The sequence below is a fragment of the Mandrillus leucophaeus genome, unplaced genomic scaffold (assembly GCF_000951045.1).
Source record: "Mandrillus leucophaeus isolate KB7577 unplaced genomic scaffold, Mleu.le_1.0 Scaffold70, whole genome shotgun sequence".
NCBI classification, from domain to species: Eukaryota; Metazoa; Chordata; class Mammalia; order Primates; family Cercopithecidae; genus Mandrillus; species Mandrillus leucophaeus.
The window spans coordinates 6,643,205-6,667,580 of record NW_012107586.1 but is presented as its reverse complement, the minus strand read 5'-3'; the positions used below and the strand labels follow the sequence as shown (position 1 = coordinate 6,667,580).

The 24,376-nt window shown below is 40.8% G+C and overlaps 1 protein-coding gene across 1 annotated transcript in view; it reads left to right on the top strand.

Annotated features, from left to right (window-relative positions):
• Nucleotides 1–24,376, top strand: part of EPHA4 (EPH receptor A4) — a 153,821-nt gene that overhangs the window by 69,959 nt on the left and 59,486 nt on the right. Inside the window, exons 4-5 of the mRNA XM_011964679.1 lie at nucleotides 978–1,133; nucleotides 19,748–20,086. Of these exons, the coding sequence (XP_011820069.1) occupies nucleotides 978–1,133; nucleotides 19,748–20,086 (495 nt within the window). The remainder of the gene's footprint in view (nucleotides 1–977; nucleotides 1,134–19,747; nucleotides 20,087–24,376) is intronic.

Below are 24,376 nucleotides of genomic sequence, written 5' to 3'. Positions count from 1 at the left end.
GAGTTTTTCCACACTAGTAAAAGTAGTCCTTAGTGTCAGTATGATGACAGTGTCAGTGTGATGTTTATGAAGATGAAGTCATGGAAAGCATGTCAGGTGTACAAAAAACTATATGGCCCGTGTTCTTTACACCAGGCTCTTGGGGGGGTGTGTGCATGGAGGGGGAAGGGTGCTGGAAAAATGGAAAGAGTGAAAAATAGGAGGGTTTTATGAACTCGAAAATAGACACAAAATATTCACTGATCAAAAAACACATCTTAGCGTACTATATTCCAAAATCTACAGTTGATAGTCTTTATTATTTCACCCTGAAACTGTGACCCGTGCCTTACAAACTCGTCTTTTTTACTTGGTTGCCTTTGTTGATCTTTCGATTTGGTTCTTTCTGTAGCTGTAATTAGGAAATAATCAGAAACTGTTTTTTTTGTTAGCTCTTGGATACACTTCCCACTGGTTGACTAAAGGCTACACTCGGAAATTCCATAGCATGTGACTAAGCATACAGGCTTTGAGGGCAGAACACTTGGGGTCAAAGCTGGGTGCTGACACTTACCAGATGTATGGTCTTGTGCCCGCAATTAACTGCTCAAAGCTGACATTCCTCACTTCTAAGGTAGAGATAATGCCTGTAGAAAAGGGGTGCTGTAAGAATTAAGCAGCATAATGTGTATAAAGGGTATCTGGCACATAGAAAGGCGTTCGGTAAACTTTGCTGTGCTTTTACTTGATTCTGCCAGGTTTAAGAAAATGTCTTCCCTTGGACTTCTTGTCACCTGACCAGGAATGTTAATGGCCCTTAAAGAACGACTATACTCAATGAATGTTTTTGGTTGCATTACCTGCATTTCAAGCCACATGATCGCTAATGATCAGCAAGAATGTCTCCCTTCTTCTGAATCAAGGAGGTGGCTTTGCATTTTTGCACTGCTGTATTTGCCGGGGTTTATATTTGTTTGTTTTTTTCTTCTTCCCTGCAGCTTGCAAAATTGGATATTACAAGGCTCTCTCCACGGATGCCACCTGTGCCAAGTGCCCACCCCACAGCTACTCTGTCTGGGAAGGAGCCACCTCGTGCACCTGTGACCGAGGCTTTTTCAGAGCTGACAACGATGCTGCCTCTATGCCCTGCACCCGTAAGTTGTATGCTCGTCTCTCATTCCTGTGATGCCAACAGCTTTCATTCACACCTAGCAAGGCACTGCCAGATCTTCTCCCGGGATAATCATGCCGGGGCCACTTGAGATCAAACATGCAGCCTTTCTCAATCATAGCCCGGGAAATGCTTGTAAAAAGAAAGGGTCTTTCCCACTGTTTCTGGTTGCCTTCCGTGTGCACGGCTGCCTACAGACTACTTGGTGGAGAAGAGATTGACTGTTTAGAGGTTGTCTGACAGTGTGGTTAGAGCTGAGATTGGAATTTATAAGTGGCTTTGCCATCGCACTGAGGACTCGGGGAAGGTTGACAGCTGGCAGAAGAAACAGGTAGACAGCAGGGTTTGGGAATGTGGTTTCAGTCTGTAAAGGACAGCTCAGTGTGCACTGAGATCATTGCTTATGTTGTCATTACACTTCTTCCTTCTCTACTCATAGTTTTGTATTCATAGCACTTAGGCCCAAATCCTAATAAATGCTTGTTTAATGATAGCATTTAATAAATGCTGGGTTAATGAACGAATGAGGCTGGGAAGCTTGGTATGAAGAGCAGGAGTGAGGAAATCTTTTCTCACACTTTATATGGACAGTGTTCCTAGGTATTACCATTCCTTTCATGTACCCTTGGGGCTTCACAGACCCTACAATGACTGTGACCTTGATCGGAACAGGGAGCACTGGGCCCATGAATTTCCATTAGGTGAATCTGTGCTTGGAGGGATAGCCTCTGGCTCAGCTCAGAGACCTTCCACAGACTTTGAGTTTGTTTCCCAGCCTGTTGTGTAGCTGGGTGACTGTTGAGTCTCTTCAGTCTGTTTTCTCACCTGGAGAATGGAGTTAATAACAGTGCCTCCTAATGGTTGTTGGTGTTAAACAGCCTTATGTTGTTTATGTGCTATGTAAATCGCATAGGACGATGCCACTTTCATACATTTTAGCTTTGGCCAGGAGCAGTGGCTCACGCATGTAATCCCAGCACTTTGGGAGGCTGAGGTGGATGGATCACCTGAGGTCAGGAGTTCGAGACTAGCCTGGTCAACATGGTGAAACCCCATCTCTACTAAAAATACAAAAATTAATTGGCATGGTGGCTGGCGCCTATAATCCCAGCTGCTTGGGAGACTGAGGCTGGAGAATCACTTGAACCCAGGAGGCAGAGGCAGAGGTTGCAGTTAGGTGAGATCGCACTATTACACTCCAGCCTGGGTGACAAGAGCAAAACTGTGTCTCAAAAAAAAAAAAAAACACACACACACACACACATACACATATATTAGCTTCAGTTACCATTATCAGTATTATTCTTTTGTTTCCTAACTACTACAAACTGTATTTTGGCCAATCTGGAGCTAACAACCCTGCAAATAAAAGTTTTTTGGGTATTCGAGCACTTTGGGCCACTGGGAAATCAAGTTCTATCTTTAAAGTGACTGGAGTGAGACTCCAGGTCTCTCTGACTTTATATTCAAATTGCTATAACCTCCAGAGTTTCTTTCATAATGAGAGATAATAATGATGATGACAATTTTATAATTATGCCCAGGTAATGTAATAGGTACTTGAAAAAATCTTAATACTTGGTTCATAATATAAGAAATCTGTAAGGTAGATGTAATCTTCATCTTATAGAAAAGGTAACTGCAAGCCCAGAGATGTTAACGAACATGCCCAAGATCACACACTGCCTTGGATAGGGTCGTATAACCTGAAGACTCACACAGTTTCTGTTTGCTGGGAGATTCTCTTGCTGGCTGTCCCAAGTCAAGCAGAAACATTCAGAGTTAAGGAGAATCCTAGGGTCAGCCTCAGATGTAACTGTTAAAAAGTTTAGATGCAGTGGCTCACGCCTATAATTCCAGCACTTTGGGAGGCCAAGACGGGCGGGTTATTTGAGGTCAGGAGTTCAAGATCAGCCTGGGCAACATAGCGAAACCCCATCTCTACTAAAAATACAAAAATTAGCCAGGCGTGGTGGTGTGAGCCTGTAATCCCAGCTGCTCAGGAGGCTGAAGAACAAGAATCGCTTGAACCTGAAGGCAGAGGTTGCAGTGAGCTGACATTGCAACACTGCGCTCCACCCTGGGTAAAAGAGGAGACTCTGTTGTCTCAGGGGAAAAGAAGAAAAGAAAAAAAAGACAAAAGAAAAAAAAAATAGCCAGGACTGGTGCCTTTCACCTGTGGTTCCAGCTACTTGGGAGGCTGAGGCAGGAGGATCGCTTGAGCCCAGGAGGTCAAGGCTACAGTGAGCTGCATTCACATCACTGCACTCCAGCCTGGGTGACAAAAAAAGACCCTCTTTAAAAAAAAAAAAAAAACCAGAAGAACTGTAAATGGGCAAGGATTGTTTCTGCTTTCTCCCTTTCCTGTTCCTCCATAGACTAAGTACTTTCTCTGGGTGGCCACTTTTGTTTGAACTCTTAAGTCCCAACCTTTTTCTTTTCCAATGTAAATATCTTCATGCTATGTTCCATTTGTGTGATTAGTTTAATAATAAACTCCCCATCTTTATCCACACCTGCTGCCAACAATTTTCTTGTGGGAATCTAGGGCACAATAGTAAACTCAAGGGGAAGTGTTTGGGACTGACATTTTGATGATTGCCCTCAGTTTGCATCAGGTACTTCCCCACTTACTTTCCATGCAGATAAAGCCTTCTCTAGGCTGAGATTTGATTGTATTTTGAGTGTCATGAAATTTATCTCTGATGGCAGGAGGGCCTGGCTCTTTCTCCCAGGTATTTTTCAGTCTCATGATGCCGACCTGTTTAGCATTTAAGGGGAATGTGTGCCCATCACTTTATTACCAAGTATTGCTACTTGGGAGTTTAGGAAACCTCCAAAGTTGGCCACGTCTGTGCTGCTAGAACATTTGATGTATGTGTAATAAGGGTGTGGTAGTTGCGCCCTTGGAATTGTGTTTTTCTGTAGGAAAAGCGGTTAGCTTTATCTTAAGGATGCAAAGGGGAAAAGGGAAAAATTTGATTTTAGCATATGGATGGACTAAAAAGTCTAAAAATTAAAGTAACATTTGCATGTTTCAGAAGTCATTTTCTACAAGGTGAAGGGAAGGAAGGCTGGTGTCTTTTTGTGTCATTGTTAAAAGGTCCATGAAAATACCTGCTCTTGGAACTCTTTCTGCTACACTTCACTACTTCAAGGTCTTGTGCATTCCTTTACTTACTTATTTATTCATTTTTTTTGAGATGGAATCTCACTCTGTCACCCAGGCTGGAGTGCAGTGGTGTGATCTCGGCTCACTGCAACCTCCACCTCCCAGGTTCAAGTGATTCTCCTGCCTCAGCCTCCTGAGTAGCTGGGACTACAGGCACCCACCACAACACCCATTTGTTTTGTTTGTTTGCTTTTTAGCGGAGATGGAGTTTCACTCTGTTGACCAGATTGGTCTTGAACTCCTCACCTCATGTGATCCATGGACCTTAGCCTCTCGAAGTGCTGTGATTACAGGCGTGAGCCACTGCACCGCCTTGTGCATTACGTTAATGGTGATCACATCCCACTTACTTTATATGCAACACTTCAATTAAGAGGAAACAAAGTCCTGATGGCGACGCCATCAACTTGCTGATCAGATCGCCTTGGCTCTAACCACTGACCAACACTGTGATACTGAGAGAACGTTTACCCTCCCCAGGCCCCAATTTCCTCATCTGTAAGTTGGAATTCTCACCATCTACCTCTGGGACTGTTTTAAGAATGAAATAGGAAAATATTTGCAAAGGTCTGGCACCTGGTAGGGATCTAATAAATGTTGTTCTCTTTCTCTTTTATTTCCAGCTGGTCATTTCCTTCCCCAAACTACCTCCTCAGCAGGTTGACAGCGTATCTCACTGCCTCTCTATCGGTGATTTTCACCCTTGAGTGCATAATTAAATTACTTGATGGCTGCCCTGTACCCCAGGATTTCTAAGGGGGTGGGTAGGACTCAGACATCAGTATTTTCAAAAATCGGCCTGTTAATTTATTGTACAGTTAAGGTTCAGACCTCTCCAACGGAATTAAATTTTTTTTTTTTTTTTTTAAATTTTGAGACCGAGTTTTGCTCTTGTCACCCTGGCTGGAGTGCAATGGCACAATCTTGGCTCACTGCAACCTCTGCCTCCCGGGTTCAAATGATTCTCCTGCCTCAGCCTCCCAAGTACCTGGGATTACAGGCACACGCCACCACATCCAGCTAGTTTGTTGTATTTTTAGTAGAGACAGGGTTTCACCATGTTGGCTAGGCTGGTCTTGAACTCTGGACCTCAGGTGATCCGCCCGCCTCGGCCTCCCAAAGTGCTGGATTACAGGCATAAGCCACCACACCCGGCCAACGGAACTAAACTTATAAATATTTTTAAAAACTTAAACAGTAACTGCATAAGCTTCTGACGACTTCCTCTGAGATAGGGATAATCATGGAGGTAACTATACTTTGCTGATAATAGATATAGTCGTAAGTCAGGTAGCAGAACTGGATTCTAATTCTTAGCCTATGGCTCTTCCTCTTGACATCTCCCTTCTCAGTGAATATAGTGGACCTGTATTGTCTAGTACAGTAGACACTTGACACATGCGGCTATTTAACCTTAAAGTCATTAAATTAAGATTCAGGTTCTTATTTAAACTTGGCACATTTTGAGAACTCAGTAGCCATTTGTGGCTAGCGGAGACTGTGCTGGACAGAAGACCCAGAGAATGTTCCTATCACCACAGAAAATTCTACTGGACAATACTGTAGGAGACATTCCCATAGAGAAGACAGTGGGATTTTCTCAAAGACCCTCTTGTTCACATGACCCACAGAGTAACTCTCCCCACTCGCACCCTGCCCCCAGCTTTATCGGATTCTCTTGACAAGATGTGGCGATGGGAAGGAGCCTAACATCAGGGAGCCTTTCAAACTGATTCCAGCCTCTAATCAGTTCTTACCAGTTGGTTAAGCCAGGTGACAAACCCAATTCCCTTGTGCTGACAGCCATGATAATCAGGCACCTTCTTTGTTCATTATGCTGTCTTTAACCCCAGCATTCTTATGCAGCCCTGCATTTAGTGATCGCTCACTGTGACGGCACACTAATGAAGAAATAAAACACACTATCTGAGACTCATTCTTCTAGCCAAAGAGAGACTGTGCTCCACTGGCTTGTAAAATCAGGTTTTTGTTCACTTGGAGAACGATTAGACCAGGTGAATACAAGTAGCTTTGGCTAATTTAGAAGGGAACTGCCTAGGAAGTTTGCACCATTGACACTGCTGGAGAGCTTAAGAGAATTTAGTCGTAAACAAACTTTACCTTTGGGAATACTTTTGATGGAGTCTCTGGTTAGGTTAACATAAATGGCTGCCTGTGAGATGTACTGAGATGTTTCTATGGAAGCACCATCTGAACATTTTCTAGAAAATAGCTCATAACTATTTAGAACAGGGAGTTTAGAACAGAGCTTTTTAAACATCCACATGCACAAAAATCACATGGAAATCACCTGGGGATTAGGAGTAGCGAGGTTAACCCTGAGATTCTGTTTCTGACAAGTTCCCAGGTGAGGCTGAAGCTACTGATCTGTAAAACCATCTTTAGGCAGCAAGGATTTACATTTCCTGCCCCACGGCTGTTAGGAGACAGGAGATTCTGTTTTGATGCCTGTAACTTTCAGACCTGTTCTTCAGCTCAGTGGTGACTCTAGAAACATATTTCATGGATTCTGATCATTCTCCGTTAATGGAAATGGAATACTTCATTTGTCTCCTGTATGAAGAAAATCCAACCTGAGAAGAATCACATAACCAAATGCACTCACTGTGGAATTATTTTTCTTTTTAATTTTGCTGTTTGTTTCTTCCAGAATCCTCACTAAGTTATTGCCAGAGAGTAGAAATGTTAACTGTTCATCTTAGACACCTGTATCAGTCAAGAGAGGCAACAGGCTTTTTTCTGGCAACATTGCCAGGACAGGCACCATTATTTCTGCACATTCAGGGCTGCCGTTAAAGCTGATGGCAGGATTTTTATTTTATGAATCGTTTCTTAACAGGGATTTTGACGTGATTTTTATTAATGAAATTAATGTCCTTTAACTCTTCAAATAAGTAGCTCTTTCCCTTCTCCAGATCTCTTTCTCCTTGTTTCCCTTCCCCTTTCTTCTAGAATGCAGTCTGGTTATCAGCAGGGCTGGGCGTGGTCAGCCGCACACCCCTGCAGGAAGTCTTGTTAGTCATGTACTAGCTTGTTCAATGATTGTAGTGAGAAAGATCTTCTTTTCCCCCACTGGGAAGCTAAATCAATATTATATTTAAAGTAACTTTCTTTTTTTTTTTTTTTAGACAGAGTCTCACTCTGTTGCCCAGGCTGGAGTGCAGTGGCGCTATCTCAGCTCACTGCAACTGCCACCTCCCAAGTTAAAGCAATTTTCCTGCCTCAGCCTCCCGAGTAGCTGGGATTTACAGACATACACCACCACGCCCAGCTAATATTTTTGTATTTTTAGTAGAGCCTGGGTTTCACTGTGTTGTCCAGGCTGGTCTCGAACTCCTGACCTCAAGTGATCTACCCGCCTGGGCCTCCTAAATGCTGGGATTTACAGACGTGAGTCACTGCACCCGGCCTTAAGGTAACTTTCTTTTCCAACCCCTTATTGTGTTTCAAAATGTGCTAGAAAAGTACCTTGTAAAGATAGCAAATTGGCTTTGCATATCTAGAAAAACGTAGCTCATCTGTCATTTTGCCCCCTTGACTTCTGAGCACTATTACCAGAGTAGTTTTTCGTATTTTTCTATTGGAAAGCTGTCTTCGTGCTTTCAGGTGCTCCTTATTTAACTTGTTTGATGAAACTTATCGGAGCCTGGTGATTGGGAACGCTTCGTAAATGAGAGATTATTATTTTAGATTGCCAACTTGAAGGACCTTCACGAATCTGTCTCCAAGTAAACGGCCTTGAATAATTCAGTCAGCTGTGCCAAACAAACAAAGAGTGATTGATCGATACTTAGACGTGGCCGAAAATATTCCAAAATTGCAGCTTTTAAGACAATTTATAGTAGGAGAGCTCAGAGCTAATGAGGGCAGATTTACTAAGATCTATTACCAGAGGTCCTGATTTGCAAAAGCTTTCTCCAGGTTTACGTTATCAAGAAATTGAAACAGCCAAGTTCCAAACAACAAACATCACTTACTTTGTCTCTACATTTGCCTTTTCTAATTGAATTTAGTGCGCTGCTGTATTTCCTCCAGAAAGTGTATTGTTTTAAAATTACCATTTCAGTTCTATTACTCAAAGCCCTCGCTGCTAATGCTTTCTGACAGTTATCAACATAATGAACCATAATGAAATGATGAGCAATCTTCGGTGGAAACCCAATGTCGATTCCACTGGTGCTATGTGACTGTGTTAAAATTTGAATGCAAATTAAAATAACATCGTCCTTACTTGTTTCCAAGGTCAGGAGAAGGGAGGGACTCTTTTCCTTTTTTATTTTTTTATTTTTTATTTTTTATTTTGTTAAGTGCTTTAATTTTGGGAGTCTCACATCCATTTTCAAACAAGCTCTTGAAGGTGCCCCTGATATTCTGTTCAATTCACTACCCCAAAGATTTACATGCTTAGCAGTCTGGCTAAGGGATTTGGGGAGGGACGTCTAGAGCGAAGCTTTGATGTATAAACCATAGGATAAAAGGCAGCCTTCAGTTTCAAGTAAACTACATTTTTTTTTTTATCCACCCGAAAGCATATTTCTTTTTGCTTTAGAGCTTCAAGTAACTAATCATATAATGACGGGGGAGGGATACATTCTATGAAATAGGTCAGTGAGGGTGCAGTTAGCTCTAGTGAAAGACTCGTTAGAAAAGTGAGAACAAAGGCCAAAGATTCCCAAAGTGTCATTCATGAAAGTGTTTCAGAAGATTCATTGGTTGATCTCTAGCCATTTTATCATTCATGCAATCAATCATTTTCATGAACATATTTTTATGAAAAATCTCCAAATCCAAGTTTTCCAGGGGAATTTCTCATTCCATGTCATTTATCAAATTTGCAATGTAATAGTGTAGTTTCATACTGCATTCCATTTGTCATAGGACAAAAACTCAAATTGAGACAGCAACTCCCCCACACTGCCAGATTACATAGTTGGTTTTTAGTTCAGAACATATGGTCCTGCTGCCTGTTAGTTGGTAAGCCAGCTAATGTGTCTGTCCCATGGACTGTACAAACTGATCAAAGCAACCAAAGACATTTGGGTGATTCAGATGCAGCCGTCAACGTATGCTGCTGCTCCAGTTAGATCTTAGGAGTTCAACATCTGACATTAGCTAGTGAGTATACCACATTCTTGTTTCTTCCTTTCAGATTGCCTTTCAGCGTTTTAGCTACTAATAGGAAAAAGTACCTCTAGACAACAAAGTGGATGGTTTTTGTTTGAAGAAAATTAAAGATAGAAGGAGAAAGATCACCAGGTGAGCTTCAACGAAGGCACTAGATAGACCCTAGAATGATCATTTGCCATTTGGCTGTTTCCAAAATTTCAAAAGCTTCATGATATTTCATAAAGATCAGGTATCATCTCATTGAATTCTTTTAAAAAGAACAATGCTGTTTTAGCCTCCTGGTTTTTTTTTCCCCCCACATACTCCTCATTTTATAGTCATAAACAGCCCATTGTGGATTCCACTGGAAAATGCAAAGATTCGAGGGACAGTAATATATGCCCAAGTGAAAGGCTTGAATAATCTGCCAATGCCATTTAGCCAGGTTATTACAATTTTTCTACCACCATGAATAATTAAGAGTGGCTTGTCATTGACCGAGTCCTGTCATTTCTGGATGCTATTTTTGACACTATGCATGGAAGTCATACAGTGGTTATTCACCGCATGCTTCTATGAAACAGGGTTAATTACACATTTTTCTGAGATCCCCTGGGGTGAGAACGGGGTAGCTTCTTTTTTCTTTTCTTAAGATGGAGTCTCACTCTGTCTCCCAGTGGTATGGTCTCAGCTTACTGCAACTTCCACCTCCCAGCTCAAGCAATTCTCTCACCTCAGCCTCCCGGAGTGCTAGGATTAGAGAAATAAGCCACCACACTCAGCCCAGGGTATCTTCTTTGCTATCAACATTTAGATTTATGAGAGATTCTGCTATAGAGATATAATTGCCCCTCGCCCTATTCCTGTGATCTTCCACCTAGAAAAAGAACCTTTAATAGAAACTCCTGGCTGCTCTCCTGCACGGAAAGTAGGAACAAGGCAGAAAAGATCATCCCCATGAAAATGATAAAATAGGATCATTTGAGAATTAATACTAGCTAGCCGTCATCATCATGAAGGGCAGGGAAGTGAGGTGAACTTGAACTCTAGGGTGAATTGAGAAAGCTGGAAACTTTCTACCCAATTCTCAGAAAGAATTTGTAATTATGGGTTAGTATTTTCTTTATATTATTTATATCTCTATGAAAGGGAAGCAGGGTTGTTTAGCCTTGGAGTCAGGGTTTCTGATCACAGCTTTGCACATATTGGCTGTCTTAACTTTGGTGATTTGCTTAACTTTTCTTATCTTAGTTTTTGGTAATCAGATTGGTGTGAACAATGAATACTTTTTTGTCAGATTTGATTGCGCCTATTAAATAAGATAAGATACCAAAAAGTGCTTTGCAAGAAAAGTAAAGTAATGCACAGGCTAGATAATTTTAAAAATGAAATACTCAATTCTACTTTTCTTGGTCTTTGGCATTGTAGCTTTCTTATGTTCAACTGAGAATTTATAAGGCACTTCAGCCATAAACAAGTCATCCTAAAAAAAAGAAACCAAACCGTTAATTAACCCAGTAAAGAAAAGACAAAGATTCCTGGAAAGGAGAATGGGAAAAGAGATATAACCAGAAAAATAGGTTATGGGAAAGTCTCACAACAAGAAATGAACCTCTATAGGAAGCCAAGAATTTTTCATGACAGCAACAGTGATTGATGCATCCAAAAGGTTCTGGTTTAATCATGGACAGCCCTGCTTGGCTGTCTTCATTGTTAAAACACATAAACCACCAAGATAAGAGGTTATGTACTGTTCATATATGTCAGGAGGGATGTCTTTAAAACAGCCATCTTTATGTAAACTAACCCACAGCAGATAGCACTGGGAGAAAGCAATTAGTGGTGGCAACATATACAAATGTCGGGGGAAGCAAAACGTAGTGCACCCCAACTGTTGACTCTGCCTTATAACCTGTCTTTCAGCCGGAGAGAGATTAACAACAAAGGCTTATCTGAAGGGTTGAAGGGTTTTACAGCTAAGACGCTGAAGTGCTATTGACAGACCAAAAGTTGTATATAATTAATGAAGCCTTAGGAAATGGAACTACAGACCCAAGGTGCTTCCTCTAAGATATGTGTTGGACTGGTTGCCTTGGCATTTTAGTGAGGTGACAGTAGGGCTTAAATACATTGATCATGGTAGAGTTACCTTTCTACCCATGCTAACTGGGGTGCTCCATTTCCCATCCAGAATGAATTTCACAGCCCAGGCATTGAATTTTAAAATGGCGATTAAAAATCAGTTAAGTATTAAATGTCTGTGATAGCTCTGGAAACCGCTGTATCACATGAGAACAGAGACTTTGGTTTTTCTATTAGCTATCCTCTTGCCTTGGTTGCAGACTTGATTTTCTTTCTTTCTTTTCTTTTTTTTTACATTTTGGCATGTGATTGTCATTTCTTTTCTTTCTTTGTCATCATGATTATTATTTTGCTTAGCTTTTGTGACATACAAAAGTGCTATGGCAGTGGGGTTTTTTGTTTGTTTATTTGTTTGTTTGTTTTTTGAGATAGGATCTCAGTTCATCACTCAGGCTAGAGTACAGTGGCACAATCCCAGCTCATTGCAACCTCCACCTGCCAGGTTCAAGCAATCCTCCCACCTCAGCTTCCCAAGTAGCTGGGACTACAGGCACGTGCCACTACACCTGGCTAATTTTTATATTTTTTTATAGAGACAGGGTTTCACCATGTTTCCCAGGCGGATCTTGAACTCTTGGGCTTGTCAAGCCATCCACCTTCCATGGCCTCCCAAAGTTCTGGGATTACAGTCATGAGCCACTGTGCTCAGCCATGGTGCTATGGTAGTGATGCTTCTGATTAGTGAGCTGGGCTGGGCTAAAGCATCATCATTCATTCATTTGTTCATTTAGCAGATCCTTACTGAGTATCTACTAGATGTCAGGAATTACTCTGAAGGCTGTAGATATTCTCATAAACCTGAAAAAGAAAAGATTCCTCTTCTCCTGGAGCTTATGTTCTAATGGGACTATAAACAACAAACAAATGAATAAACAAGATAATTGAAGGTTCTCATAAGAAGGACATTTTTTAAAATGTGGTGCAATTGGGTACATTGGGACAGGGAAAGGGAGGATTTCAGTTTGTATGGAGTAGTCAGGAATGAGAACTATTCCAGGGATAAGAAGTCAATTAGTCAAAGGGCCGGGAGTGGGAATTCCAAGGAGAGCTACCAGCTCCAAGGTATTTTCAGTTGCATGTGCAACATTTTGCTAACAATGTGAGTTTTAGAGTTGACTTGCTTTTTCCCACAATTTTGCATTCTGTTGGCACTTTAATTCCAGTTCTTATGAGAAATAGACTTTTTAGGTTTATATGGCATGTTATACCATATATTCACATATATTTAAGCTCTTTGGCAGAACCCATTTCTGCCAAACCCATTTCGAAATACAATTATCATGGCAGGTTTTCATCTTTTACTAAAGTTACAGTTGCTTCCTGTAAGAATAAAGAAACGCATTCTCTCTTGGGGACTTTGGGTGTGAGGTAGAGTACACGGGGTACCTGGACTTTCCATAGAATGGTTCATACCAAACTTGTAGTCACACTGGAGACATTTATGACTTTAGGTTCAGTGTTGGCTAGTGGCTTCTAAATGACGTTATTAAGGCTCACACAGATTTCATGTGGATATGTAAATACTGGCTTGTCCTAAAGCGGCTACTTTAAATCCTGACATAAGCCAACAACTGTGTTCTCTAAACTACTCAAGAATTAAATTTTAGTCTAATTCATGAGAGGAAAGTAGTAAGATATGTGGAATTACTGGAATTTTCTTTTATGCTTGGAATATTGCCCTTCTTAAATGTCACATTGACAGTATATGGTTCATTTCCAGAAGCTTGTTTTTCTCCCAGAGAAGAACACATGGTTGGTAAAGGAAGATCAAGATTCCTTTTATAATATAACATGATATGATGTGATATTTTATAATATGATATGATAGTCCTAGGTATCTACTCTAATGTGGTTATAGTTTCTTTGGGGCTAAATGCTGTCAAACTCCTGTAAACTGAATATGAGGTGACATCCCACTAGAAAATAATTACCCATTGTAGCACCTTTCTCCGGTACCTGCTGTGTGATGCAGGAAGTATTTCACACCAGTAAAGTGAATGGATGTTCATTAACTGTATCTACAATGGCAAGACATTCAGTGCCCAATTCTTTCAAAGCAATGAGAAACTCAAGAAATAAGCCATATGTCTCATTTTTATTCCTTCCTTAGTCAATAGAGGTAGGTCTAACTTGGGCTTTAGCAGCCAGAGTTGTTACCTGGGCTATATAAATAGAGGTTCCTGGACTGAGCTTTTTAGATAGGCTCAGGATATGCTTTTAGTTCCTAGAATTATGTGCAGAATTCTGATGGTGCCAGAGAGCATCTTCCTAGAAAGAAGATGCCTTGCTTTCATCATATTTTCAATAGCATGAAATGCTCTGAAGGTCAATTTTAACTGCCACCTATTTTTGCAAGTAAGTTTTCTTGGAGCACAGTCATGCTCATTTGTTAAGGTATTGTCTATGGCTTCTTTGGAGATAGAATAACAGAGTTGAGTAGTTGCTACAGGGAGCAGATGGCCCATAAAGCCTAAAATATTTACTTTCTGGCCAGATCGTAAAATTTCTTTACAGAGAAATTATGCTGGCCCCTGTGCAACAGATTTATAAACTAAAGATTACTGCATTTGACTTCTGTTTCTGGGATTACCATTAATATCTGTGCCAATAAATTATATTACAAATGTAAAGGGCATACTAAATATGAAAACTTTAAAATAGTTGAACATGCTATTTTCATTTTTGGGTGGAGGCACAGAGAGAATCCCGGGCTTATATGTGAATTTCATATGTGAATTTCATGGGAAATTTACAAATACAACCAAAAATGTAAAGGAAGGATGTTTATGTTCCCTTAAATACACTTCCGCATTTGATTAATTCATATTAGGTTGGCACAAAAGTAGTTGCCTTTAAAAGTAATGACAAAAACCACCATTACTTTGCACCAATCTAATGTTTCAGAATGTCTTAATTTGGGTGAAAAAATTAAAATTAAAGGCAAAAGCTATAGTTCCATAAAGACTAGTAAGGAAAATACCTACTTTTAGAAATGTTAAAATTAAGCTTCTTCAGAGATAAGGTTTTTCCCAGAGATAAAGTTTTCTTGTCTGAGTAAATCACCACCTGAAATCGCAGTGGGGGAAGAAAAGTGTAATAACCAATCCCAGTTTGATAAAACTTTATTTGGTAGAACCCACATTTCAAATTCCCAGCCGTTGCTGGTTACACAGCTGTAAAAACAGGACAAGGCAGGTGCTTGCTCTGACATCCACTGCACATATAATCCCTATTTAGTTTCCTTGAGTCTCTGCCTTTTCCCCTAGGTTCCTTATCCATTCCTGCAACTATCTAGGCAACTATCAGGAAGTTATCAAAATGAATAAGAATGTTTTTCCTCTCTCCTCTAAAGCAGGTGATAAACACTAGATGCACAATAAATGTTTTTTGAATAAATGAATGATTCACAATCCCTCCCAGCAGAAGTAACCACTAATATTTTATATATAGCCCTTTCTACTTTTTCCAAGGTAATTCTAAACCATGAAAAAAAAGAGGAAATTGAAATAAACTAGTTACACCAAGTTAGTACTTCACAGGTATAAAACTAATGAATCTGTATGTGAAAAGCTGACTAGTACAGCTTTGGCTCAGAGAAGGCTGCATAATTCACACACTTCATAACACTGCAAGTAGGTGGGTATAAGATTCATTAAAGGACTTCGTTAGTTTTTCATTCATTCATTCATTGGCTTATCAAACGTGTTCTGAGATTTCTGAATGAAGAACCGTGGTAGAAAATGGGAAGTGGTAAAGACATCAATTATTATTATTATCATCATTATTATTATTTTGAGACAGAGTCTTGCTCTGTCACCCGGGCTGGAGTGCAATGGCGCAATCTCGGCTCACTGCAACCTCTGCCTCCCAGGTTCAAGCGATTCTCCTGCCTCAGCCTTCCAAGTAGCTGGGACTACAGACATGTACCACCACTCCGGGCTATTTTTTTTCTTTTTTTATGTATTTTTAGTAAAGACGGGGGTTTCACCATGTTGGCCAGGCTGGTCTTAAACTCCTGACCTCAGGTAATCCACTTTGGCCTCCCAAAGTGCTGGGATTGTAGGCATGAGCCACTGTGCCCGGCCAAGACATCAATTCTTGAGGAGCACGTATACTGTTGATAGAAACAGACATGGAATGGTGTGTAAGTAGCAAGACACCGTTATATGTTACAAACAAAGCGGGCAAGAAAATAAGGAACTGAAATGTCAAACAATGCCATAAGCATAAGGACTGGTGTTATGCCAGTCCTATACCGAGGCTAGTAGTGGGTAGTTTTGAAAACAATAAAATCTTGCCGTTCACAGTGACCCTCAAGCTACCCGATGTGTGTGTGTACGCAATAGGGTTGATTCAGATGTGGAGACTAGAAAATTAGAACAAGTAGAACAGTTAGCCCTTTTTGTTATAAACCTCATATTTGTAATTGGAGACTTACTCGCAGGTGGACATATTTCTGATGACAAAGGCAATCACTGTGTCAGAAATTTAATTGCTTCTAAATAGCCAGACACAATACTTACATCAATGAAAGAGAAAATAATCAGAGTTAGGTTTTTTACTTCTGGATGCCTTGTATTTATTAAAAGAGAGCTCAGGTTACTCAGAATACCAGTTTTCTCTTCTTTTTAACTATCTCTGTAGGTAATTGTTTACTAAGATGTTGCCGTTCAGTATAACTACAGGCTCAGATTGGCTTTTGGCTGTATTCAAGTCCATATTTGTTTCTCATTGTCTTGAGAATAGAATACTTTTATTCCTAAAGAGGAGATGGGCCCTCCCTTTAAATGAGAAACACACTTATATATTTATCATCTTTTAATTGGCAGGAGTTTAAAAAAACAGAAACCACAATCCCACAAGCACAGCATACCAGCATTATGATTATAATTTGTAAAGCATGTGTCCTCTCCCAGGTTTTTTTCCAGACCAACATCGTCGTCATGTTGGATGGATTTTCTATACTTTGTTTTCCCCTCTATCATATGACTTCGTTATACTCCAATTTTGAGACAGCCATGATGTCCCCACAAAACTGTCACTCTCTGTGATAGCAGATCAGAAAACATACGCAGTACAATTCACCCGCATTGAACTTGAGTTTGCCTGATTCTTAGTCTTCAGCATCTACTCCAGAGCCTTCTTTCAGAATCGCTGCCCATAGGAAGAAGGCTGCCCTAGATTAGCATGTGTTTTTGTGCCAGCCCTCCATTTTGAAATCCTACAGCATCTTTATAATTTTTTTTCCACGTGGCAGTGCTGTATCTCTGAGTCCTGTAACCATTTAGTTTTCTGCTCCATTTCTTCTCTGTTTAGACACTGCCATGCCCCGTCCTACATACTGATTACTGACTTTTTGCTTCTGTGGTACTTGATTCATTGTGTCACATTTTCCCATGTGAAAGTGGACCAGGAACCTTGGCAAGGAGGTTAATGGATTTCAGAGTCACTCTTATTTAACCCTGGAAGTCACAGCAAAAGAAGAAGCAATGACTGACCCATTTTATAAAGCAAGCCATGGTCAGCTTCAGCTGCAGACTGGTAATGGATTTCACTATGGTGGCAAGCATTACAGAATTAAAACAGGGCTGAAGATAGCGCACTGCCTTCTCCATGTTTGCCTTCTCAAACTGTGGCTGAAATTTTTCATTTTGTTATCATTATACCTTTAGTGAGGAACACATGGTGGAATAAAAATAATTCCAAATGGCAGATAGTACTTTTGGATTTCAGTCAAATTCTGTCACTAATTAGATTGCATGAACTTTCAGTATTATTAGATTTACTTTCCAGGTCCCAGCTTCCTCCTCTTTAAAATAAGGGTATTTGTCCAAATGATTTTAACATCCTATGTGGCTCTTAGAGTCAGTGATTTTATATACTTCCTTTATTCAAGAAGCATTCATTTGTCATTATATTCCAGTTACCATGCTAAAAACTGTAAATGCAGTTTGGAAATCTAAACAAGAAAGAAATTTGTATTTTCTCTCTGAGGACTTCTGTGAAGTAATCTTTCCTTTAATACAAATTTGACAATAGTTTTGTGAAATGTTTTAAAAGTTTGCATGTTTTTAAGTTGCAAGGATGGGGAGCTGAGCTTAATGCTTAAAGAGGTTGTTGGTAATTAGTCCCGAGGGGAGTTTGGGAAGACCTGCTTACCTTGTTAAGATAAAGTCTTCAATAAGTGGTATAAAGAGAGGAGGAGAGTGAATTACCCTTATTAAATGTTACCACTAAAAAATAATTGGCCATTAATTACTGCAAGCTAAGTAATAAATATTAAATATAATTCCTTATTTATAGGTTACCTCTTCCAATTCTATCTCAACAGCCGTTTTGGAACAGTATGTTTCATTGTGGTAGACTAGGTAAAGCTCATCCAAGTTCATGCAAGCCTCCTGTTAACTTTCTTTTCCTGAGAAACTTGTACTAATTTCCTGCAGAGTAGTCATTCCAATTACATTAGAAGTAGTATAGATAACAGTGATCAAGAAACCTCAAAGTTTTCTTCAAACTCATTTTGCAGCTGGGCACGGTGGCTCACGCCTGTAATGCCAGCACTTTGGGAGGCCGAGGTGGGTGGATCACATGAGGTCAGGAGTTCAAGAGCAGGCTGGCCAACAAGGTGAAACCCCATCTCTACTAAAAATACAAAAATTAGCTGAGCATGGTGGCGCGTGCCTGTAGTCCCAGCTACTTGGGAGGCTGAGGCAGGAGAATCGCTTGAACCCGGGAGGCAGAGGTTGCAGTGAGCCGAGATTGCGCCATTGCACTCTAGCCTGGGTGACAAAAGCAAAACTCCGTCTCAAAAACACAAAACAAACAAACAAAAAACTAATTTTGCTCATCTCTTGGAAGACTGAAATGAGAAAGAAATAGCTTTCCAACTGTCAAACTGAGTAGATATGTCTCATTTGAGTGTGGCAGCTACCTTTTAAGCCTTTGGAACTGGTTCAGACCAAGAAAATTCCCTCTCCCTTCTCCCAGCCTGATTCTTCCACTTGAAGGCAGTTTGTGTCACAATTTTTTTTGCCATATTAAGACCAATCATTGCCGGGCACAGTGGCTCACATGTGTAATCCCAGCACTTTGGGAGGACAAGGTGGGCCGATCACTTGAGATCAGGAGTTCAAGACCGGCCTGGCCAACATGGCCAAACCCTGCCAAAGGTAGCGGGTGTGGTGGTACACACCTATATTTTCAGCTACTTGGGAGGCTGAGTCATGAGAATCGCTTGAACCTAGGAGGCGGAGGTTGCAGTGAGCTGAGATCACGCCACTGCACTCCAGTCTGGGTGACAGAGCGAGACTCCATCACCAAAAAAAAAAAAAAAAAAAAAGGAATCTACGAATCTACATCAAGAAACAAGAGTTTCATCATGATCTAGAGTCTTATTTTTTATTATTAATATTATTTTTTAACCATCCATTATGTTGTTGATGATCAGTTGTTCTGTTTCATAACAACCACTGTCATCACCCATATTTCAGAAACTCTTTGATGTTGGTGGGAATGCATAAGTTAAAGGGCAGGAGGAGGGGTCTGGGAGCCTTGAACAAAACCCCTGCCATCTCTCCACAGCTCTATCTTCAACATCTCTGCAACTGCGTTAAACCAGTTCCTACTAATTACCCATAAAGAGCTTACCCCTCCACTGCCATGTTGAACTGCAGAGGCACATCTCTACAGTTCTGTTAATTTTATTTGCTATTGACGACATGCTGTACTTAGGAATTATAATTTATCTTCAGAAGTGGTGTATAACTATTAATTTATCAGAGTCTCACAACAGCCCTGGGAACTAGAATCACTTTCGCTTTTTTAGATGATAAGATGGAAACTAGATAAATTATGATATTTTTCTGCCACTTCAGAGGGAAAGCCTGGGCTTGGAGCCCATTTGCTGGAGAGTTGCTTCACATCTCAAAGTGACAACCGATGCCTTGTTTGTTTGCGCAGGAAAGAGAATGACACTTACGTAACAGCCTTCTATTATATTGTTCTTTTAAAAGATCTTTTATGCTGGCTTGATTTGCTTTTTGCTTTCCAAGTGGGTTTGGCTTACTTTGGAGAGCTGCAGAAAATAATACAAGCTCTGAGAGATTCCAAAAGAATATTTCGGTTCTTGGTGTGATGATGTGGTTTTCTTCCTCCAGGTCCACCATCTGCTCCCCTGAACTTGATTTCAAATGTCAACGAGACATCTGTGAACTTGGAATGGAGTAGCCCTCAGAATACAGGTGGCCGCCAGGACATTTCCTACAATGTGGTATGCAAGAAATGTGGAGCTGGTGACCCCAGCAAGTGCCGACCCTGTGGAAGTGGGGTCCACTATACCCCGCAGCAGAATGGCTTGAAGACCACCAAAGTCTCCATCACTGACCTCCTAGCTCATACCAATTACACCTTTGAAATCTGGGCTGTGAATGGAGTGTCCAAATATAACCCTAGCCCAGACCAATCAGTTTCCGTCACTGTGACAACCAACCAAGCAGGTAGGAATTGAATCTACTTTATTGTATGATCTCAATGTATATAGAGAAAAGGCTTAAAATAATGAATTATAATAAATTGCTATAATTGAAGTAGAACCAAGTAAGCCTGGGAGTTGTGTTATAATATAAAAGATACTTAGGGGCTGGGCATGGTGGCTTACACCTGTAATCCCAGCACTTTGGGAGGCCAGGGCAGGTGGATCACTTAAGCCTGAGAGTTTGATCAAGACCAGACTGGGTGACACGATGAAACCCCATCTCTACAAAAAAATACAAAAATTAGCTAGTCACGGCGGTGCAAACCTGTAGTCCCAGCTACTCAGGAGGCTCAGGTGGGAGGATTGCTTGAGTCCAGCAGTCAGAGGTTGCAGTGAGCTGAGTCACTCCATGCTGGATGGGATTCATCTCGGTCATTTTAATTATAATGTCCATGGCTGGACATCGGAGCACTTATAGATTATGTACAATTATAAAATTTATTTTTACCAATACAGAGTGCTCTATTGACATTTGTTATGTTTTCTAACAAAAGCATTAGCAGCAATAGTTTTGAGCTTATGCTTTAATGTAAAATATTATAAATGATCTAGATAGACCTATACTAGAACCTCCATGTACATCTTTATGTCTGTAGTTAACGAAGTTTAAGACACTTAATAGTTTTGCAGCTACTTTTTTCTTTTTTTCTTTTTGAGACAGAGTCTCACTCTGTTGCCCAAGCTGGAGTGCAGGGGCGTGATCTCGGCTCACTGCAACCTCTGTCCCCCAAGTTCAACCAAGTCTTCTGCCTCAGCCTCCTGAGTAGCTGGGACGACAGATGCGTGCCACCATGCCCAGCTAATTTTTATTTGTATTTTTAGTAGAGACGGGTTTTCACCATATTGACCAGGCTGGTCTCGAACTCCCGACCTCGTGATCCGTCCACCTCGGCCTCCCAAAGTGCTGGGATTACAGGCGTGATTGCAGCTACCTTTATAGTTGATTTCATGATTGACGTGGGGGCTGGGAGCGGGGGGCGGCCAATCTCCTCCAATTCCTATATCACTTTCTGCTAATACAGATGACTAGAAAACATTTCCTGTTCATGAAGTGTTTCTACTGAGTTAATCGCAGAACTGTCATGAAATCCTGAATATCAAATATTTTGAAAATCTAGGTTTCTAGGCTTTCACTTCTGACTTACTCATCTGTATTCCTTCCCTGAAAGTTACCACCCCTCCAGGAGTTTTACATTGCCGGCTTTTTTTATTTCTAGAGAGTTAGAGAGGAGAAGGGAAACAGAACTGTGGCTTATTCTTTGTGAGGCTCTCGGGATAGAAAACATTGCCGGAAAAGGATTATAAATTGCCAACAATCCTATTGCCTCTAACTGCGCTTTTCTTTTAAATGAATGTTTCAGTAAGTGCACTCAATAGTTCAGTAAAATATCTATACTAATTGATCCTATAAGTGAAAACGATTCCAGTGTCCCAATCCAAAGCCATTATTTTTTCATTTTGCCCTGAACTCTTTGGAATAAAAAAAAAGTTAAGACTTGGGGAAGGTTTTGAGCAGGGGCTAGAATGGCGAGTCTTACCGGAATGTATCTTCAGCTCTACAGACGTGAACAGTCTTTTAAAATCCCTCATGTGAACGGGTCATCCAGCTAGGCCTTTGTCTTTTAATTCTGTATTTTTAGGTTGTGAACACTGTTAGTGGTCATTAGTTTCATTTTTCTAGAAAGACTAGTATGATTTAGGAGTTTTTGATAGAAATATGAGTACTCTGTGATTGCCAACATTTTATTAGTTCTCTTTTGGAAGAACGCGATGGAAATACTACACACAGATCCTGGGAACACGCATCGGTGCCACTGGTCTCTCTGAATCAGGAGCTGATGCAGAGCAGAACGATTTCGGCACCGTCTGGAGAATCTGGTTGATGATCCAATCAGTATTCTTACATGCAGCCCCCTTCTACCTTTTTGGCTATTCATTCGCAAGCACTGCATCATGTTCTTAACCAAATTAAAATTAGGAATGGACTTTTGGAGCCTCATCTGTAAAAGGTGAAGTCATTCTCCTTGGCAGAGAAAAGCCTGTGGGAGGCATGCTGAGGACAGGAGATTTCTGTGACTCCCTGTACACCTAGAGATTTGAGCCAAGAAGTTATGTCAACACCTACCTGGGCAAAAGGTCCAGAGAGCCCAAAGAAGACACACTGAAATCCTCCAAAAGAAGAAAATGTGCAAAAACATTTCCGGGGGCAGAGTGGGTTGGGGTGAAGTTTTATGTTAAATGTAGGTATAATTCTTCTAGATTTAGGAGAAACGGACAGAGAATTACTCTGACACAATAAGGTTTTCTTTGCCATGGCATGTAGTCCTGCCAGGAGGTTTGCTGAACAGGACAAAATTCCGGCTCCTTATTTTAATTTTCATGAAGGGTAATGCTGGGAAGCTGTTCAAAATTAAAAATAAATCTTTCAATAAGGAGACCTCCTATGTGGCCAGCCAGAAAGCTTTCACTTAGAAGAGAATTGTATATGTGCGGAGCACTGCTTCATTATCCTACCATAATTTGAAGTTCTCTAATTCAAATCATCAGGATAGTTTACCTTTGATTAACAAACCCTTTTTTCGTAGTAGTGCAAATTAATAATGTAGGCCAAAATTCTGGGTGAATGTAGCAACCGTAAACTCTATCAAAGCTCCCCTAAGTATATTTGCATACACACAATTATATTCTAATTGCAATTGCTCCTATCATTTCATTAAATTAAATTCCTTGAGGACCACTATAGGCAATGATGTCTCACTCTATAAGGAATACATAGAATTAATGAATGTTAGCATTTAGCACCTGGAGGCCCCAAAAGTTAGTGGTTCTCCATCTTTGCTCTGTTTTCACGGGGTTCTTTCTCTCATCAGTAACACGTTAAAAATAATAAATCAAGTCGATCACGCAAAACCTGCTAGAATTTTTGAGTCCTATGTTCACTGCCCTTGAGACTTTAAGAGTTGAGGAGCAGCTCCATGAAGGTGAGGTGACTCATCCATGCTAATGTCAGAGCCAGTACTAAAAACCAGGGAGAATCCTACTCCTGAAAGTAGAAAGTTGCTTTCCTTTAAAATTAGGAGATAATGAATAGCATTCATGTGTTCAGCTTGGCATTCTCCCCATTTGTGAGACCAGATTATGTGAGTATCTGGGCATGGAGATGGAGATTTCACTGGGCTTTGATCATTTAATTGTAGAATGTGGTGTGAATGGGCCTGTGTTCTCACAAGGTTATTTAAACAATCCTAACCCAAATCTTACTCCTGGGGTCTTAGGGGGTTAATAAACACCCTTTCCCTCCTGTTCTGGGTTGAAAACCAGTTGACACAGAAGACAAAGGAAATCTGAATGTCTGTCAGCTTTTTGCTGATAAGCTGATGGAAGGATGTGAGCTTTCTATCTGTGGCCAAAAAGGCTTGCTTTAGTGACACTTGCAGCCCAGCTGGCTAACTGCAGGCTCTCTGCCTGCCCCGCTAAGGTTGTTGGAAGGACACTCTGTGCAGGCAGGCAGGTAGGCAGATAGGCAGATAGGCAGGTCTGAGAGTGGGTGGAGCTGAGGACACAGTACTTCTCCGAAATTCTCTAATGAGATGAGTCACTCCCAGCCTCACCCCCATGCCAGAAACAATGAAGGGAAGAGGTGGGAAAAGAGTAAGGGTGGGGGTGTTACTTATTCCAGCTGAAGTTGTACCCAGTAAAACTGGAGAAGAGGAAGCTCTTGGAGCTCCCCCAAAAGTTACTTTTCTACATTACAGGCCAAAAGGAACAAAATGAGATTCCACTTTCCTTCATCCTTTCATCCTGTAGCAACTGTTTTGTCTTTTGTTTAGAAGCAGATAGTCCTGATGTTTATGAAAAATGGCAGACTGCTGGGTGATGTGTTTTCTGGATGGCTTTCCTTTGGTTTACTTTTACTTAAGTGGACCATCAGGCAAATGAATACAGGATGTGTCACCAGGAGGGAGAAATGCTGTGTAAATGAAACATGGTTTTCTGACCAAGCAACAGACCTGTGAAGTTTTGTTGTTGTTGTTGTTGTTAAAAAGGCTGCGATGGCAGCCAGCGGTACCTTAATATCTCTGAATCGTTTCTTGCCATTCATCTCCCATCGCCTTTGCTTGGTTTTCTAGCTATGAGGCTGGACCATATACTGGTGTTTTAAATCGTTATCGACCCAACCCCCATGAATGGTGTTCTCTCCTCACCCTAAATTGCACCCAGAGGCAGTGATGTCCATTTTTGATTTTTACTT